Genomic DNA, 20,053 nt, shown 5'->3' on the forward strand with positions numbered 1-20,053 from the left:
AATGACAAAACAAAGGAAATAAAGGTCAGAACGTGACACCTAGCTAATTTCTGATTTATACCAAATTGTTTGACTACAGAGGTAGCAAAACTGTACTTCAAATCTATGATACTCCCCCACTTAAAATACTGCCTGACTCGTTGGGCCCAAGCTTGCTGTACAACATTAAGACCTATTCAGTCTGTCTATAAACAGGATCTCAAAGTGCTTGTTAGGAAGCCCAATAGCCATCATCACTGTTACATCCTCAGAAAGCATGAGCTCCTGAGTTGGAAAAATCTTGTGCAATATACCGACGCATGTCTTGTATTCAAGATCCTCAATGGCCTGGCTCCCCCTCCACTCAGTATTTTTGTTAAACAGAAAACCCAAACATATGGCAACAGATCCACAAGGTCTGCCATGAGAGTTGACTGTATAGTTCCCTTAAGGAAAAACACCTTTAGTAAATCTGCTTTCTCTGTGAGAGATTCCCATGTCTGGAATACACTGCCATCAGACACACATAACTGCACCACATATCACACTTTCACAAAATGCATGAAATCATGACTAAAGGTCAATCAGATTTGTGAACTTGGTCCCTAGCTGTGTAATGCCGCTTTCCATGTCTGTTGTCTGTAGCTTGTGAGGTGTGGAAATACTTTGTTGCTTTTATGAATTTTGTCTTGCTGCTTTTTGTTCTATGTTGCTCTGTCTGTATGCTACGTCTTGCTTGTCCTATGTTGCTCTGTCTGTATGCTATGTATTGCTTGTCCTATGTTGCACTGCGTGTGCTCACTGCTCAATGATTGTCTTGTTATTGTTTTTAATAACCTGCCCAGGGACTGCGGTTGAAAATTAGCCGGCTGGCTAAAACCGGCACTTTTACTGAAACATTGATTAATGTGCATTGTCCCTGTAAAAATAAAATAAACTCAAATTAGACTCAGAAGCTACTAAAGCCATGTCATAATTTTGGGGAATTTTCCAAGTGGTTTAAAGGCACAGTCATCTTAGTGTATGTAAACTTCTGACCCACTGGAATTGTGATACAGAGAATTATAAGTGAAATAATCTGTCTGTAAACAATTGTTGGAAAAAATTACTTGTGTCATGCACAAAGTAGATGTCCTAACAGACTTGCCAAAACTATAGTTTGTTAATAACAAGACATTTATGGAGTCTTTGAAAAACAAGTTTTAATGACTCCAACCTAAGTGTATGTAAACTTCCGACTTCAAATGTATATGCAAGTGCAATCAACAAAGTGAGGGAGTCCAGGTGAGTCCAATGAGAGCAGCTGCGCATATTGATGGTAACCGGTGCGTATAATGATGGGAAGCCTGGCGCCCTCGAGCGCCGGGGAGCGGGAGCAGGAGTGACAAGCAGAGCACATATGGTCCAGCTGATATGTAAAATAATTGTTCCATTTTATGACACAGGTATCAAACTTGGTACACTAATACTAGATAACTTAAGTAACATTTTAAGATTGCCTGCAGTCTGGGAACCCTGTCAGTCAACCGTTCTGATTTCCTGATAGAAGAAAATATGTGGAAAATAGGAAACACACTTACTCTTGGCTTGACATGATTTAAATACCAACTAAAGGCGTAAATGAGGCAATCAGGCCAGTCCTGATAATTAGTGATGAGTGTGTGTGTGTGTGTGTGTGTGTGTGTGTGTGTGTGTGTGTGTGTGTGTGTGTGTGTGTGTGTGTGTGTGTGTGTGTGTGTGTGTGTGTGTGTGTGTGTGTGTGTGTGTGTGTGTGTGTGTGTGTGTGTGTGTTTCATGGAGAGAGAGAGTCAACAGATGACATCAACTTGGTTAGCAGCATACTACTTCATCTCAGTAGTATGCTGCTCCTCTGAGAGCTTTTGTACAGCTGCCAACCAGCTGTAGGTGGCCGTATTGGTCACAATTCACATGGACATATCTCCATACATATTTGCTACATACAGCCCAATGATGGCTTAAAATGTTTGAGGATGTCTGGAAAACACAATAAAATGGCACAAAGATGCCATATACAGTGCCTTTGGAAAGTTTTCAGACCCCTTGACTTTTTCCACAGGTGACAGTGCATGTCAGAGCAAAAACCAAGCCATGAGGTCGAAGGAATTGTCCGTAGAGCTTTGAGACAGGATTGTGCCGAGGCACAGATCTGGGGAATGGTAGCAGCATTGAAGGTCCCCAAGAACACAATGGCCTCCATCATTCTTAAATAGAAGAAGTTTGGAACTACCACAACTCTAACTAGAGCTGGCCACCCGGCCATTGGGGGAGAAGGGCCCTGGTCAGGATGGTGGCCAAGAACCTGATGGTCACTCCAACAGAGTTCTAGAGTTCTTCTTTGATCTCTGCAGCACTCCACCAGGCCTTTATGGTAGAGTGGCCAGACGAAAGCCACTTCTCAGTAAAAGGCTCATGACAGCCCGCTTGGAGTTTGCCAAAAGGCACCTAATGACTCTGACGATGAGAAACAAGATTCTCTGGTCTGATGAAACCAAGTTAGTACACTTTGGCCAGAATGCCAAGTGTTGAGTCCGGAGAAAATCTAAAGCATAGTGGTGGCAGGAATACCTATGTAAAAATGCTGTTCATTGACTATAACTAAGCATTCAAATCAAATCAAATTGTATTTGTTACATACTCCGAATACAACAGGTGTAGCCCTTACAGTGAAATCCTTACTTATAAGCCCTTAACCAACAATGCAGTTTTAAGAAAAATGACTGTTAAATTAAAATGAGATAAAAAGTAACAATTAATTAAAGAGCAGCAGAAAAATAACAATAGTGAGGCTATATACAGGGGGTACCGGTACAGAGTCAATGTGCGGGGGCACTGGTTAGTCGAGGTAATTGAGGTAATATGTACATGTAGGTAGAGTTATTAAAATGACTGTGCATAGATAATAAGAGAGAGTAGCATCAATGTAGAAGGGGGGCAATGCTTGGGAGTAGAAGCTGTTAAAAAGCCTTTTGAACCTAGATTTGCGCCCCCCCCTCCCCCCCCCGGGAATCGCTTGCCGTGCGGTAGCAGAGACAACAGTGTATGACTCACGTGGCTGAAGTCTTTGACAATTTTTAGGGCCTTCCTCTGACACAGTGTGGTGTAGATGTCCTGGATGGCTGGAAGCTTGGCCCCAGTGATGTACTGGACTGTATGGACTACCCTCTGTAGTGCCTTGGGGTTGGAGGCCGAGCAGTTGCCATACCAGCCAGTGATGCAACCAGTCAGGATGCTCTCGATGGTGCAACTGTAGAAGTTTTGGGGGATCTGAGGACCCATACCAACTCTTTTCAGTCTCTTGAGGGGGAATAGGCTTTGTCGTGCCCTGTTCACGACTGTCTTGGTGTGTTTGGACCATGATAGTTTGTTGGTGATGTGGACACCAAGGAAACATTTTTTCAGTCATTTCATTCTCAACCAGGATTTCTATGGAACGCCGTTTGGGTCTTTGCGTGTCAAAAAAGTGTCAAATTACACATCTGTTTCAGTAGATGTGGTTAGCTAGCTAACTCTATTGGTAGGTGTAATCTTAAACAACCCTAATTTATAAGACAGTTCTTATTTGATTAATGGGGGTCGGACCCATCTATGTGAAGCTCGCCACAATAAGGATTAGCCGCAATAGTGGACTTTGCGGTTAGCCTTCAAAATAAAAGTATGACATAATTCTACTATTTGTAGTCCTTTGCATCACTGTCAATGGCATACTTTGATTTTGAAGACAAACCGCAAATTCCACTATTGTGCCTAATCCTTACTGTGGCTAGCTTCACAACACAACCCAGTCCAGTCGAGCGTCAATTTCCAGATGAAGCTAAACTCAGCAAAAAATAAACATCCTCTCACTGTCAAATGCGTTCATTTTCAGCTAACTTAACATTGGTAAATATTTGTATGAACATAACAACAACTGAGACATAAACATAAACTGTGCAAGTTCCACGGACATGTGACTAACGGAAATGGAATAATGTGTCCCTGAACAAAGGGAGGGTCAAAATCAAAAGTAACAGTCAGTATCTGGTGTGGCCACCCACTGCATTAAGTACTGCAGTGCATCTACTCCTCATGGACTGCACCAGATTTGCCAGTTCTTGCTGTGAGATGTTACCCCACTCATCCACCAAGGCACCTGCAAGTTCCCAGACATTTCTGCGGGGGAATGGCCTTAGCCCTCACCCTCTGATCCAACAGGTCCCAGACATGCACAATGGGATTGAGATCCGGGCTCTTTGTTGGCCATGGCAGAACACTAACTTTCCTGTCTTTCAGGGTATCACACACAGAACGAGCAGTATGGCTGGTGGCATTGTCATGCTGGAGGGTCATGTCAGGATGAGCCTGCAGGAAGGGTACCACATGAGGGAGGAGAATGTCTTCGCTGTAATGCACGGTGTTGAGATTGGCTGCCATGACAACAAGCTCAGTCCGATGATGGTGTGACACACCGCCCCAGACCATGACGGACCCTCTACCTCCAAATCGATCCAGCTCCAGAGTACAGGCCTCGGTGTAACGCTCATTCCTTCGACGATAAACACTAATCGTCACCACTGGTGATGCAAAACCGCGACTCGTCAGAAAAGTGCACATTTTGCCAGTCCTGTCTGGTCAAGTGACGATGGACTTGTGCCCATAGGCGACTTTGTTGCCGGTGATGTCTGGTTAGGACCTGCCTTACAACAGGCCTACAAGCCCTCAGTCCAGCCTCTCTCAGCCTATTGCAGACAGTCTGATTGTGCTTTCCTGGTGTAACTCGGGCAGTTGTTGTTGCCATCCTGTACCTGTCCCGCAGGTGTGATATTTGAATGTACCGATCCTGTGCAGGTGTTGTTACACGTGGTTTGCCACTGCGAGGATGATCATCTATCCGTCTTGTCTCCCTGTAGCGCCGTCTTAGGCGTCTCACAGTACAGACATTGCAATTTATTTCCCTGGCCACATCTGCAGTCATCATGCCTCTTTGCAGCATGCCAAGGCACATTCACGCAGATGAGCAGGGACCCTGGTGTTTTTCAGAGTCAGCAGAAATTCCTCTTTAGTGTCCTAAGTTTTCATAACTGTGAACTTAATTGCCTACTGTCTGTAAGCTGTTAGTGTCTTAATGGCTGCTCCACAGGTGCATGTTCATTAATTGTATATGGTTCATTAATTGTATATGGTTCATTGAACAAGCATGGGAAACAGTGTTTAAACCCTTTACAATGAAGCTGTTTGAAGTTATTTAGATTATTGCGAATTATGTTTGAAAGACGATTCTGAAAAAGGGATGTTTCTTTTTTTGCTGAGTTTAGCTGGCTGCTTTATAACATTCAATTTCAATAGGAGAACAACAAGTGGCAACCTAGCTAATACTTACTCACAAGGATTTCTAAATCATTGCTAAGAATAATGAAAATGACTGCAGGTTCTACTGGTCATTGTTTTCAGGCTAGTTTTATTGGTGCTAGCTACTTACCAAGCTAAAGCTATCTACCCCGGAAGTGTCGGTCGAACAAATTATGCTTTATTACCAACTCGGTATTGTAAACATATCGTTTGTGGCTGTTGTTTGCTTGTTTGCAGACTTTTTTGTACAGCCTTGACAGTACCACTGTATCTTTTTTGACATCCAAAGACGGCGTTCCATAGTATGTATGTTGTGAAGATCATAGCAGTGATGCTATTACTGGTTAACTCCGGTAAGGCAGCATTGGAAAAATAGCGCACTTGGTAGTGCTAACCGGTGCTCGACCAGTCGGTGAACGCCAACATCACCCACGACCGAGAACGGTTTATTGTCAAGGGCAATGAATTACATTATCTTGGCTTTAATGGATTTTGCCTTTGAGTTGTCTTGTTGAAATTTTTACTTGTTGACTGCTCGATCCACACAGAAGACATTGTGGGCTAGTGTAGGAATGCTGTGTGGCACGTATAGCGCAACATTTTACGTGGCGTCATTTCGTCATGTACCTTTGTTATATAGGTATACACGTCAGCTTTGACATCGGTTTTGCACATCGGGCGTAAATTAAACTAGACATCGGCTGTTACCGATGTTGGCATTTTTAGCTAATATTGGCCGATTCCGATATGTTCACCGATATATCGTGCATCCCTAGAAACATCTCCACTTCGCTGATCCTCAACACTGGGGCCCCACAACGGTGCGTGCTCAGTCCCCTCCCATGACTGTGTGGCCATGCAAATCTCCAACTCAATCATCAAGTTTGCAGATGACACAACAGTGGTAGGCCTGATTACCAACAATGACAAGAAATCCTATAGGGACGAGGTGAGGGCCCTGGTTGACCTGATCGTGGACTTCAGGAGACAGCAGAGGGAGCACATCCCCATCCACATTGACAGTGCCGCAGTGGAAAAGGTGAAAAGCTTCAAGATCCTCGACGTACGCATCACTGACCATCTGAAATGGTCCACACACAGACAGTGTGGTGAAGAAGGCGCAGCCAGAAGAGGACTGGACTGGTTCCTCTCTAGGTTTCTTTCTAGTTTCTGGCCTTTCTTGGGAGTTTTTCCCAGCCACCATGCTTCTACACCTGCATTGCTTGCTGTTTGCGGTTTTGGGTTTCTGTATAGCACTTTGAGATATCAGCTGATGTAAGAAGGCTTTATAAATACATTCGATTTGATTTGAACAGCGCCTCTTCAGTGTCAGGAGGCTGAAGAAATTTAGCTGGGCCACTAAGACCCTCACAAACGTTTAGAAATGCACCATTGAGAGCATCCTGTCAGGCTGTATCACTGCCTGGTACGGCAACTGCACCTTCCGCAACCACAGGGCTCTCCAGAGGGTGGTGCAGTCTGCCCAACACATCACCGAGGGCACATTGCCTGCCTTGCAGGACATCTACAGCACCCGGTGTCACAAGGAGGCCAAGAAGATCATCAAGAACCTCAGCCACCAGAGCCACGGCCTGATTACCCCATTACCATCCAGAAAGCGAGGTCAGTACAGGTGCATCAAAGCTGGGGCTGAGAGACTGAAAAAAGCTTCTATCTCAAGGCCATCAGACTGTTAAATAGTCACCTCTAACCGGCCTCCGCCCAGTTACTCTACCATGCACCTTCGAGGCTGCTGCCCTATGTACATAGTCATTGAACACTGGTCACATTAATAATGTTTACATACTGTTTAACCTACTTCATGTGTATATACTGTATTCTAAGTCCTATCCTATTTAACCATTGCTGTACATACAGTATACTATTCTTCAGATATACTACATATTCTATAAATATACTGTCAGTACATCCCATCGCATATTTATACTCCTGACTCCTAATATTTCTATATTTTTTTCTATATTCCATTCTTTTACTTTTTAGATGTATGTTTATTGTTGTGCATTGTTATATATTACTGCATGTTTTGAGCTAGGAATACAAGCATTTTGCTACACCTGCAATAACATCTGCTAAATCTGTATACACATCCAATAAAATTTGATAATGATTTTTATATTATGTTTTGTGCCAACTTAAGGAAACATGCCCTGTAAAATCCCATGTGAATGCATTATGTCCAGCAGAGAGACAGGTAACCCAATATAATGAGACCTTTCAATCTTTACACAAAGTGAGTAAAGTACTACATAAAGATATCTAGCTATAGTACCACTGCATATTTTAAAAGACCAGTTTTCCGAAATGACTGCCAACTAGCCAAATTGGTTCTAATTGGACTGGATTCACATGGCCATATTTCCATAAATAATTGGTACATACAGCCCAGTGATGGCATACAATGTTTGAGATGGTGTGGAGAACTGCTTCTTCAAAGTAGCCACCCTTTGCCTTGAGAGAATGCCAAGAGTGTGCAAAGCTGGCATCAAGGCAAAGGATGCCTACTTTGAAGAATCTAAAACATAAAATATATTTTGATTTGTTTAACACTTTTTTTTCGTTACTCCATGATTCCCTGTGTTATTTCATAGTTTTGATATCTTCATTATTATTCTACATTGTAGAAATAGTAAAAATAAAGAATCCATGAATTTGTGGGTGTGACCAAACTTTTGACTGGTACTCTAGGTAGGTGCGAACGAAGGTCATTTTTGGTGTCTTTGGTCATTTATAAGTGAATGTGAATGAGAGATATTGTGCAAATGAACAAAGGTTTTTTGCATGCTTGTCTGAAGGAAGAACAGTACTGGCTCTAGAGCAGCATGTGTACACACTGTGTCTGAAGGCGCTAGGGCAGTGGTTCTTAACCTTGTTGGAGGTACTGAACCCCACCAGTTTCATATGCGCATTCACCAAACCCTTCTTAATTGGAAAAATACAATTATTTTTTTCAAATTCAAAACATAGGTATATATTTGACTGGTGCACAAAATGAACCGTGCATCAACATCATTGTGTTCAAAGAACAAAATCATCAAAACATGATTTTCACACAAAAACAAAAACATAATAATGAATATTTACTGCCAATCAGTGTGACTTCTGCTGTTGCCCTTCAGAGACCAGTTCAGAAATGCGAGGCTTCACCTTGGCAAGTGCCACTCTCATGTCATTTTCGCAACAAAGTCTGTTCCTTGTCTTCGTTTTTATGTCCAGCATCCTCGAAAAGGATTGCTCGCAAAGATATGTTGTAACAAACGGTATGAAAATCTCCAGAGCTTTCTTAGCAATAACAGGGTACGTTACCATTTGTTGACACCAAAACGTTGAAAGCGTTGTTGTTCTGAAGAGTTGCTGTTGAACCTGGCTCTGCTGAATTTCAATGATTTCATCAAGGTATTCATCATTGACATCTGTTGTCTCAGCACTAAACGTGAACGGCTGTCTCACCCATGCTGGATATGACTCTCTTGTAGGGAAGTATCCGTCGAGAGACTTTGCAAGCTCATCTAAGTGCGTGGCAATTGCTTGCTTCAGTTCCGCGGGTACAGAAATGTCTCAGATTCCAGATACATCTTCGATCTTACTTACACAGTTGTCCAGCAGGGTAAAGTTTGTGAAGTTATTGTTCTCTGTTCGTCGTTTCCATACCGGTAGTTTTTTTTGAAAAGCCTTCAGGTTTTCCTGCGCTTCGATGATGTGGACTCCACCGCCCTGCATCTTTTGATTGAGATGATTGAGAGCTGCGAAGATATTGGCCATGTACGCTAAAATGAGAATGAACTCAGAATTTTTGAAGCAATCTGCATGACAATGTTGGTGCTCTTGCAAAAACAGGGCTAATTCCACACGCACGGCAAAAACACGATTCAGCACCTGTCCCCGGGACACCACCAAACGTTAGAATGGTACAGAAGTACCTCGAATTCAGAGCCCATTTCTTTACACAGCTCACTGAAGATGTGATGCCGCAGAGCACTAGTTTGCACATAGTTCACGCATTCCACTACAATTTTTAATACTTCTGCGGGTTTTAGAGGTAAGGTTTTTGTTGTCAACGCATGCCTGTGCAGAATACAATGCGTAACAATGATGTGTGGTGCATCGGCTTTCACTAGCGCACCAAAACTAGACTTTCTTCCCAGCATGACTGGAGCTCCGTCCGAACAAACTGCAGAAACCATATCCCACGAAAGATTGTTGTCTTTGAAGAAGTCATCCACAAGTTTCTTCACATCGGCTGCCTTAGTTGTTGTTGTAAGAGGCTTACAAAATAAAAAATCTTCCATTATCATGTCGTCTTTCACATAGCGCACAAATACAGCAAGCTGGCTTAGATTGGAAACGTCTGTGGTCTCGTCGAGTTGAAGGCTGAATTTTGCCGGGCTTGAAATCAGATCTGCAACTACTTGAGCCAAGATGTCTTTGCTCATGTCCTCTATTCTGTCGCTGATGGTGTCATTTGAAAGAGGAATTTGGGATAACTTAACTTCAGCCTCTTTTCCCAGCATGATATTCGCCATCTTCAACACAGCTGATTTTATGAGTGTTTCACCAATGGTGTGTGGTTTTCCCTGATTTGCGATCAGGTAAGCAACTTCGTACGATGCTGTGAGGATCGGCTTGTTGATGAGTACAAAGCCGAGAACAGGCAGAGTAGCCTTTTCATCGAATCTGGCTCTCTTCACCTTGAATTCAGCGAGTGTTGTGTTCTTGTATTTTCCATCTCCATACAGCTTAAGGAAGTGTTCTCTTAGTTTTGTCGGTGCTAGACTAGAATTGCTCAACTTGGCATTGCAAATCATGCAGTTAGGACACTGACTCCCATCACGTTCCGTTATACATGTGAATCCATATTGTACATATTTGTCCGACCACTTTCTTTTTTTGCTCGACATAGTAAGTATGAAGGGATTAAAATATTAAGAAAGAAATCACAAGACGTACCATCACGACAGTCACAAGTCGACTACTGAGCGCACCAAATTCCCTGCAGCACAGATAGGCCAAGCGATGTAGCGTGATCACCTGCAGCCAATGATGGCCAAGCGGAGCATGTCATCACGAATCATATGAATCGGATGTGTGTCTTGACCTCCGCCGAACCCCTGAGACTGACTCACCGAACCCCTGGGGTTCGATCGAACCCAGATTAAGAACCACTGCGCTAGGGCAACGGACCTGTCTGCTCTGCTCAGAGGAAAGGGGGGAGGAGAAGACAGACCAAGAAGGGAGAGAATATCAAGATAGTGGTAGCTGTACAAATAACTAATCCAAATTACTTCTCAAACCGAGAAGAAAGCTAAAACAATATGATGCCCTGTCACTTTATTAATTCTGCCACTTACTTAGATAACTAGAAAGTTAAACTTAGGGGTTGTGTGACCACAGAATTCTGAATTTTTCACGAAGGGGATAAAATATAAAACGCATTAGATATATCTTGCTGCATTTTGTAAATGCTGATCTAAAATGCTTCTTATTGTAATTTTGTCACACCCTGATCTGTTTCACCTGTCTTGTCTCCACCCCCCACCAGGTGTCTCATATTCTTCCCCATTATCCCCTGTGTATTTATACCTGCGTTTTATGTTTGTCTGTTGCCAGTTTGTCTTGTTTTGTCAGGTCTTACCAGCGTGTTTCCAGTTTCTCCAGTTCTCTAGTTCTTGTTTTCTAGTCTTCCCGGTTTCGACCTTGCTCCCTGCGGTTCTGTCCCTGATTTGACTCGGCCTTGGATGACGAACCTCTGCCTGCCCTCGACCTGCCCTTTGCTTGCCCCTTTTGTTATAATAAATATTATGAGAACCAAACTATTCGCCTCCTGTGTCTGCATCTGAGTCGTGATACATTTCTGCTCGGCATCAGACAAATGTTGTGCTTCAGTTGCACTTCACCATTCAGATGGGAATTCATGAACGGGCATTCTATAAGCAGACATGGCTCTGACTGATGGTAGCTACTTTTCTCTGATACATTTCTTGGTGTAGCCAGCCCACTTTTCTCTGATAAGATGCAAGATAAGAGAAAGTTTAAGCAAAACATAAGGAAATGTAGCTGGCTACATTCTTTCTATGATAAACATCAGAAATGTGATGGCAATGCATTATTTTTGCAAAAAAAGACCTTGCTTTACCGTTGTAAGCTCATTTACTTGTGTGGCTGCCAGCCAAATAGCCTGGCACTTCTGTTGTCATCTGATGTAAATGAATCGATTTTCTGTCAAATGTGTTGCACTAATGTATTTTATGTGAAGGAAAACTATAGTTGCACGTCCCTGATAACTCTATTGAAGCAAAAACAAAAATTGACGTTCAATGTACAGAAAACATTTCTTGTCACATTTCTTGAAATTGACAAAATACAGAATATCATATTTTATGTCTTTAGAGAACAGCCATTTGACAGTTTTAAGTATTTAAATGTAAAATACTGAAAATGAGGCTGAAAGTATGTTCAAGTTCAGTAATTTTGGTAGATTCTTGTGCACTTTTTCACCACTTCTTCAAAATACTTAAAGATGCATATACAGTATATGGCAGACAAATCAATGTCTCCAGACAAATCAATGTCTCGCAAGATCACTGAATGAATGATTCATTATTATTATGCATTTGTGTGGTATTAAAGATTCTCTATTATGTTGAATTGTATGACATTTTTTATACAAGGGCATTTTTTTTCTCAGACCTGCAAAAATGATGATCGATTCATTCAATGCTTCTACTAAAAAGGAGATCTTTCCACCCCTACTCTTGTCAATGGTGGTCAGGTAACCCACAACCTTCTGGCCAGCAGCCCAGTTTCTAAAACTGCATATGTAAGGCTCTGGTCTGTCCAAGGACTAAGAGTAAACGGTCGACATGTTTTCTGCTATCCACTTTTGTTTTATAGGGAAGGGGCCATCCATTTTCATTTCAGAGAAGTCCAATCCCTCCCTAACAGAATATCCTCAGTGAGAGTGCGATCAAAAGGTTATTGTTGGCATTCAGATGCAGCTTGGACATTTCACCCATAAAACAAGACTAATTATCTTTCACGATTGGCCAAATGCTCTCATCATAATAGTATTTTGTTAAAATGGGTTACATGTCTCTCTGCTGGACATAATCCATTCCTAGGGGATTTTACCTAAAGTGACGTGTACAGGACAGATTTCCTGTACGCTTTCTTAAAATTGACACACAACAGAATATCATACCATTGCAATCAGTAGACTTCAGGAAATACCATATACATTTTTTGAGTATTTACGTGGAAACTATTGGAACAAACCATGAAAACATTAACAAAAAACATACATTTGGCACGCTTTTTCATCACTTTTCTACTAAAAGTTTAAACGAAACGTATTTGTGGCCCTATTTACTGTGTTTTCCAAACACCTTGAAACATTTTAAGCCATCATTGAGCTGTATGTACCAATTACTTATGGAGAAATGGCCAAGTGAATATCGTCCAATATGGCCACATGTAGCTGGTTGGTAGACGTGGAAATGGTCGCCAGGGGGTTAATGGACAAAACCTGTGATGGCATAGTAGCCAAAAATCCTTCTTTAGACATGCCCCAGCTGTGTGACATTTGGTGGCTCTATCGCAAAGTCCACAATTCTCTACTGTAGCCACTGGACTATGGTCAAAATGACCTCAATTTGACCCCCATGAAGGTCTTCAGAGTATTTTGAGTCAGAATTGTTGTCTATATTATCTGTGGGGTTTATTTAATGGGTAGATAACATTACAAAGTCATTTTGATATTATTTGTAATGATGTTACCATATTTTATTCTAACAGGAAACCCAAATTGCTGCCATTTTATTAAAATGACTGCCTTGGTTGACTGACATGCTTACCAGACTGCCTCCAATCTTTAAAATGTTCCTGAAGGTGGTATTTAGTATTTGTGTACCAAGTTTGATACTTGTATCATAAAGTGGAACAATCTCTGGTATATTTGGTTCTTATCCGCTGGACTAATAAAAAAATACTGTGTGTATTCTGTGGGCACAAAGGGAATGCTCAAAATTGGGAGCAATTTGTGTGTGTGTGAGTAAAGATAAAACCTCTACAGACGCCTCTACCAGCCACACACCTAAAATGTTATACTTGCAACAATAACAAACCTTAACTGGTTTTCCTTATTAAAAATAGCTGCTATAGGTTCATAATACATTGTTATTACACAGAGCTTTCTCTGCAATTCCAAGCCATAATATTAAAACAGCATATAACATTGTGCGTTCATATGAGGAGCTGACCATTGCAATAACAACAAGATGCTAATTAGTCGTTAACCAAGCAATTTTTGGCTCAATAGTGTAATCAACACTGGAAGATAATTCCAGTTACATCCTGTCTGTCTCATTATGAAACACTTATGTAAACAGCAGAGAACTCATGTTAAGAACAGTGTGATTATACTCTAGTAGGGCCATCGGTTGCGTAGGTAGAGAGTAGGGATGTGCATTGTTCCCTTTTAAGACGATTTGATACGTATCTAGATACATGGGCTCTGATACATACAGGACGTGATTCGGTCCACGCGCGCGTGCGTGCGGTGTGTGTGAATTATGTATGTTTATGGCAGGGTTTCACAACTGGCGGCCTGTGGGACAAATTTGGTTTATATGGCCCGCCAAGTTTTCTGAGAAAAAAAAATAATAATCGTGTTTTTTTCTCTCCCCTTGCTGGACATTATAGACTGTAAAAACACCAGCAAATAAGTTCCAAATTCAAGAAATCTGTTCCAAAGTATAATAGAGAGACACGTGATCGTATACAAATATAAGCACAGCTTGAAATTAAATCTGTCTGGAGTTTTTCTTTTACCTAGGCAAGTCAGTTAAGAACAAATTCTTATTTTCAATGACGGCCTAGGGACAGTGGGTTAACTGTCTGTTCAGGGGTAGAACAGTTTTGTACCTTGTCAGCTCGGTGATTTGATCTTGCGGTTAACAGTCCAACGCTCTAACCACTAGGCTACTCTGCCGCCCCAAGTTGAGCAATAAAGGAGGCTCAACAGGGCACAAATAACAATAACCTAGAAAACGACATAGGTTCACTCAACTAATATCACGAAGGCCATTTTAGCATTTGAATGCTGAAGGTGCCGCGCAGATGTGTAAGATTGGGAAAAGGCCAGTTTGTAAGATTGGGAAAAGGCCAGTTATTGCCTGGGGTTGTGTGGAATGCAAAATTACTTGTAAATCAATGACTGTGAACACAGTAACATGCAATTCGAAACTGAAGGAGAGGACGCATCTATTGACTTAAAAGATGAGGTATTTGGTTGAAAGAATGTAATATGAGCAAAACATTTTAGTGAACCGGCGATTCATAATGTTTTAATCGATCTTCTGACGGATGCGTGCTACCTACATTTGTTTCGGTTTGTGGTCTGCCGATCGATGCACTTAAACATTTTGAATCGGGGACCGGGGAATCATTACATCCCTAGTAGAGAGCATACTTGATTACTCTATTGACAGTGTGGGTAGGAAGAGCACTTCACAACACTATAGCTACAAGGCAATCAATACCTAATTTACAGTAAGCATGTTCATTATTGTTTCTTTGTCTACCCTTTGTTTCTTTACAACGAGTCACAAATTCTGATATACATTTCCATTTACACACTTAAAAAGGTTTGACAATTATATTATGTTCTATCAAATCAATGTTTCCCAATCAAGCTAATCGTGCACAATTCAAGATTGAGTTCACATGTATATTTACAAAATATTAGAGCACCACCTTGTGGTAAAATGGGTGTATTGAAGCATCAGGCAGTGGCTCATATTCACTCAACAATATTAGTATTACATGAATAATTTTATTGCATCACTTCATTTGATCATTTCAGCCCAGGGACAGCCATACAGGGACAAGAAAGATCAGTAGCAGACAGATAAAGATGCAGGTAGGAAATACAGGTAAAAGTAACCGAATGTTGACCAAAGAAACATTTCTGAAGCTAATGTACACACTACATTTGAAGAATCTACATACAATACCAGTCAAAAGTTGACACACCTACTCATTCCAGAGTTTTTCTTTATTTGTACTATTTTCTACATTGTAGAATATAGTGAGAAGATCAAAACTATTAAATAACACAATCATGTCGTAACCCCAAAAAAGTGTTAAAGAAATCAAAATATGTTTTATATTTGAGATTCTTCAAAGTAGCCACCTTGTACTCTCTTGGCATTTTCTCAACAAACTTCATGAGGTTCATGAAATGCATTTCAATTAACAGGTGTGCCTTGTTAAAAGTTCATTTGTGGAATTTCTTTCCTTCAGTTGTGTTGTGACAAGTCCATATAATGGCAAAAACAGTTTAAATAAGCAAAGAGAAATGACAGTCCATCATGACTTTAAGACATGAAGGTCAGTCAATCCGGAAAATGTCAAGAACTTTAAACGTTTCTTTATCTGCAGTTGCAAAAATCATCCAGCGCTATGATGAAACTGGCTCTTGTGGTGGAATATTCTAATCAGGTGAGAGACTTTGTCATTTCTTCAAACAATCATCTTTATTCAATATTGATTCATTAGTAGTGCCACTGTAAAGGAAGACCCAGAGTTACTCTGATGCTGAGGATAAGTTCATTAGAGTTACCAGCCTCAGAAATTGCAGCCCAAATAAATTCTTCACAGAGTTCAAGTTACTGACACATCTCAACATCAACTGTTCGGAGGAGACTGCATGAATCAGGCCTTCATGCTATAAAGAAACCACTAGTAAAGGACACCAATAAGAAGAAGAGACTTGCTTGGGTCAAGAAACATGACAAATGGACATTAGACCGGTGGATATCTGTCCTTTGATCTTATGAGTCCAAATTTGAGATTTTTGGTTGCAACAACAGTGTCATTGTGAGACACAGAGCAGGTGAACGGATGAGCTCCGCATGTGTGGTTCCCACCGTGAAGCATGGAGGAGGTGGTGTGATGGTGCATTACTGGTGATACTGTCAGTGATTTACTTGAACAAGAAGGAGAGTGATGGAGTGCTGCATCAGATGACTTGGCCTCTACAATAACCCAACCTCAACCCAATTGAGATGGTTTGGGATGAGTTGGACTGCAGAATGAAGGAAAAGCAAGACTGTTGGAAAAGCATTCCAGTTGAAGCTGGTTGAGAGAATGCCAAGAGTGTGCAAAGCTGTCAAGGCAGGGTGGCTACTTTGAAGAATCTCAAATATAAAATATATTTTGATTTAACACTTTTGGTTTCTACATGATTCCATGTGTTATTTCATAGTTGATGTTTTCACTATTATTCTTCAAAAATAAAACTTGAATGAGTAGGTGTGTCCAAACTTTTACTGTACGTTAAAGACTATTTAAGCTACTGGATGATATCTTAGGCCTAAAGAACAGAGAATGGTTCTGGTATTTTAGGGCAACAAAACACACAAGAAAAACAAAGAAGTTCAGGAACATTATTCAAGGGAATGCATTTGAAGGCAGGATTTAGATAATCTAAAATACAGCACAGAGAAAGATAGATGATTATAACCCATTGTATATCACAACTTTACTCTTCAGAATATTGCAGCAGAATGTAAACACAGATGTTTGTTTACATGGTTTATTGATTCTATTCCCGATATAGAATAGGGAATAACAGTCTAATTTCTTTGAATACAGTCAAGGATGTTGTATGTTTACAAAGAGAGCCACATCATTTAGTCTCTATCAACCTTTAACCATCTGTTTGAATTAAATCTAGAAATAAAGACAAATAACACGTAACTCTACCACAGAGTTAAATTAAGATAAGTCATGAATGTTCTTCAAAACAAATAACATTTCTTTAAACCATACAGTATAAAACACAGATTCTTGCTTTACAATATGGCTTTCACATTTCTCAGTCTCTTCCTCCATCCAAATTACATCATTCAATGTACAATTCACAATTCAAATGTACATAATAAAACAACTTGTGCTCTTCAAAGCTTTCTTCACATGAAATACATTTTCTCACATTTAGGGCCAGGGATGTTTCCTGAGCATGATCTCATCACAACAGGAAAAACTCCTGGCCTTACTCATTTTAAATAGAAAAAGTATAACCAATAGTTTTTTGCAAATAACTGGATTCCTCCTGTTCAGTTCAGGCTACCACATAAACCTCTGTACAGCCGGACTATTTGGCCATTGAAAAGTCTTGTTGATGAAGATGTACAGCGTGGCTGCGTTGACGGCTGTATAGAACAGGAACTCCAGCACCAGTCTGGTGAGGGAGGGCAGGGGCATGTGGAGGCGGTAGAGCAGGTACGGAACAATAAAGTACCTGAACTCTAGCAGCTTCTGAGGCACTGTGGCCGCCAGCAGACACACCAGGAACGCCAGGCTCCAGAACAACGACCGGGACTTCAGAGTGTCCATGAAGTTCCACGCTGCAAACACGTATGCCGGGATGAGGGCAAAACGCACCACCTCATGCTTCTGGAAGATCCTCTTCCACACGTAGAAGGGGAAGTGTCTGTTGTCAGCCAGGAGGTACTTGTGTACGAAGGTGAACTTCCACACTAGGAGAAGGCAGAATCCCGTGATCAGTAAGTAGAGCAGTGGCTGCTTCTTGAGGTTCTGGATGAAGCGGAGAGCTCGGTGGTAGCACAGCGATGTGGGGCTGGAGAAGAAGAGGGCAAAGGAGAAGAAGTAGAAGAGCTGAGGGAAGTTGAGACAGGCCTCGTGACTGGATCTGTCTCCGACTACGATCCCATCATTCAACACAATGAATGCAATAAAACCCACAGCAACAAGAATGTACGGCCACGCCACTAACATCACAGCCTTCACATGATTGGCTGTGGTCAGGAATTCCAACAGGAAACGCATCACTCTCTTCACCCCACATACGGAGAAAGGTATCTGATAGGGCAACTTATCGTCCTTTTTCTTCGACTGTTCTGTCCTCCAAGTTTCGTCCATCTTGTTGGCCACAACCGTGCTGGCGCAGAACGCCACCCAGATGATGTTGGTCTGGCGGAAGAATATGGCGAAGACGCTGATGAGTGCCGAGGCTTTGTGACAGCCGTACAGGGTCATGAGGTACGTGAAGAGAATGAAGAAAGTAGATCCGGCATCTGTGTAGTAGAGGAAGTTGAAGAAGTAGAGCACGGGGAAGGTGGACAGGGACAGGGCTGAGAGAACTCTGCGGGAGGCAGTCTTCGTCTGAAAGAGAAACCATGGTTGTTATGACTAACAAAAGGAATGCAATTGAAGCTTTAAGGACATTCAATAATTTTTTCAAGGTATTTTAATTTATACCAAACTTGTTTGAGTAAGGTGAGTAAAAGTTGGACTGGAGCAAAAGCCTGCACAGTGCACACACTGCAGCTTGCCACACGAGCTGGCCACCCTTGGGGATGTTATAAATGTAATAACATGTAAAGACATTATTACCTTCTCTTTAAGGTGGATCTTGCAGATGATGAGATACAGCAGGTAGAGGATACCACAGTTGAAGAGGAGGTTGATGAAGCGCAGCATCGCCGTAGAACACACTACCTTCCCTGTAAGGTCCACTAGCCACACCACTGGCTTGATCACACCCACTGACGCCAGGTACAGGCCAGGAAGCGTGGTGATCATTGGGTCCCACTGGAACAACAAAGAGAAAGGAAAAAGATCCCGTTAAAGAGCCTCTACTACATCATTAAACATAAAAGGGTTCATGTTTTTCAAGTTAGAGAGATGCCAAATGGTTTAGTTACATATAGGGATATATACCACTGCAGAATTACAATACTTTTCAGAATTCAGGCATATTATCCACAATAATGACCAGCGATAGTCTGATCTGTCTATGTTCATCGTCACAGATGGTTTAGTTAAGGATTAAAAAGTCAATCTAGCAATCTGTCACAATATTCCAATGACAAGCGTTAATCCGACAAGCAACAATGTAACACAATCAAGGAAATGACATTGACATAGCAAAACAATACCTCGTTAAACTTCCCGTAGCAGTATTTCTGAGCTTGACGGACGTGAAATATTTCGTCCATGTAGGGCTCCCTTTGCTCCCGAGTTATTTTGGAGAACAGGAGACATGAAACCAAAAAGTTGGTGCTGCAGAGAGCAGTGAAAATGTACCTTTCGAATTTCTCCATCTTCACCTACAAATTCTGAACTAACGCAGAAATAATTCTAAAATTAGCTAGATACGTATATATGGTGTACACTACATACGTTTAATTTCAAGTTAAGTAAGCATGAAATTGAAATAAGATTACAAAAAATATACAGATCTTTCCATCTAGCTAAAACGGAAAAGTTTCGATTTTTTGACAGCTTGGTAGTCCGTCAGTGAAAGGTAGTCCGTACGGAAGCTGTTTTAGAATTCTGATGTCCCTATCAGTATAATTTCACAAGTAATGTATTTGTTGTACACACGTTTAAAAAATGCGAGCATATATGTATTATATTTTATTTCATAATATGTATTAACAATTTACAAATTCAGTTTACAGATTTTTTTGTCGAGTAAAACCGGAACCTTTTAGATTAATTGTGCTACTTTGTTTTTGTTCTCTCTATTTATTTTTTTAACCACGTGAGATGGTCTAACAAATGTTCGGCTCTTGTTTCATCCACAAATTCGTTTTTCTTCCGTTATGGATTCAACTCAAGAATTGGAACTCTTTCCTGATCGTACTGTAACTCAGTTGCTATTCAAAGATGTCAGAAACGC

At 41.2% G+C, this 20,053-nt stretch overlaps 1 protein-coding gene across 1 annotated transcript; it reads right to left on the minus strand.

Annotated features, from left to right (window-relative positions):
• Window positions 1–15,191: 15,191 nt before the first annotated feature.
• On the minus strand, window positions 15,192–19,659 carry LOC135516056 (putative Dol-P-Glc:Glc(2)Man(9)GlcNAc(2)-PP-Dol alpha-1,2-glucosyltransferase). The gene is made up of 3 exons (XM_064940052.1): window positions 19,308–19,659; window positions 18,763–18,960; window positions 15,192–18,531 (listed from the first exon to the last, which is right to left on the minus strand). Exons 1-3 carry the CDS (start codon window positions 19,470–19,472, stop codon window positions 17,473–17,475), a joined length of 1,422 nt encoding a protein of 473 aa, XP_064796124.1. The 5' UTR covers window positions 19,473–19,659; the 3' UTR covers window positions 15,192–17,472.
• Between the last annotated feature and the right edge of the window lie 394 nt (window positions 19,660–20,053).

The sequence above is a fragment of the Oncorhynchus masou genome, chromosome 27, assembly GCF_036934945.1.
Source record: "Oncorhynchus masou masou isolate Uvic2021 chromosome 27, UVic_Omas_1.1, whole genome shotgun sequence".
In the NCBI taxonomy this organism is placed as follows: Eukaryota; Metazoa; Chordata; class Actinopteri; order Salmoniformes; family Salmonidae; genus Oncorhynchus; species Oncorhynchus masou.

Coding starts and splice junctions, on each gene's coding strand:
- LOC135516056 (XM_064940052.1), bottom strand. CDS start 19,472: ATGGAGAAATTCGAAAGGTACATTTTCACTGCTCTCTGCAGCACCAAC. Junction 18,961..19,307: donor GCTACGGGAAGTTTAACGAG/GTATTGTTTTGC, acceptor TTGTTGTTCCAG/TGGGACCCAATGATCACCAC. Junction 18,532..18,762: donor AGATCCACCTTAAAGAGAAG/GTAATAATGTCT, acceptor TTTCTCTTTCAG/ACGAAGACTGCCTCCCGCAG.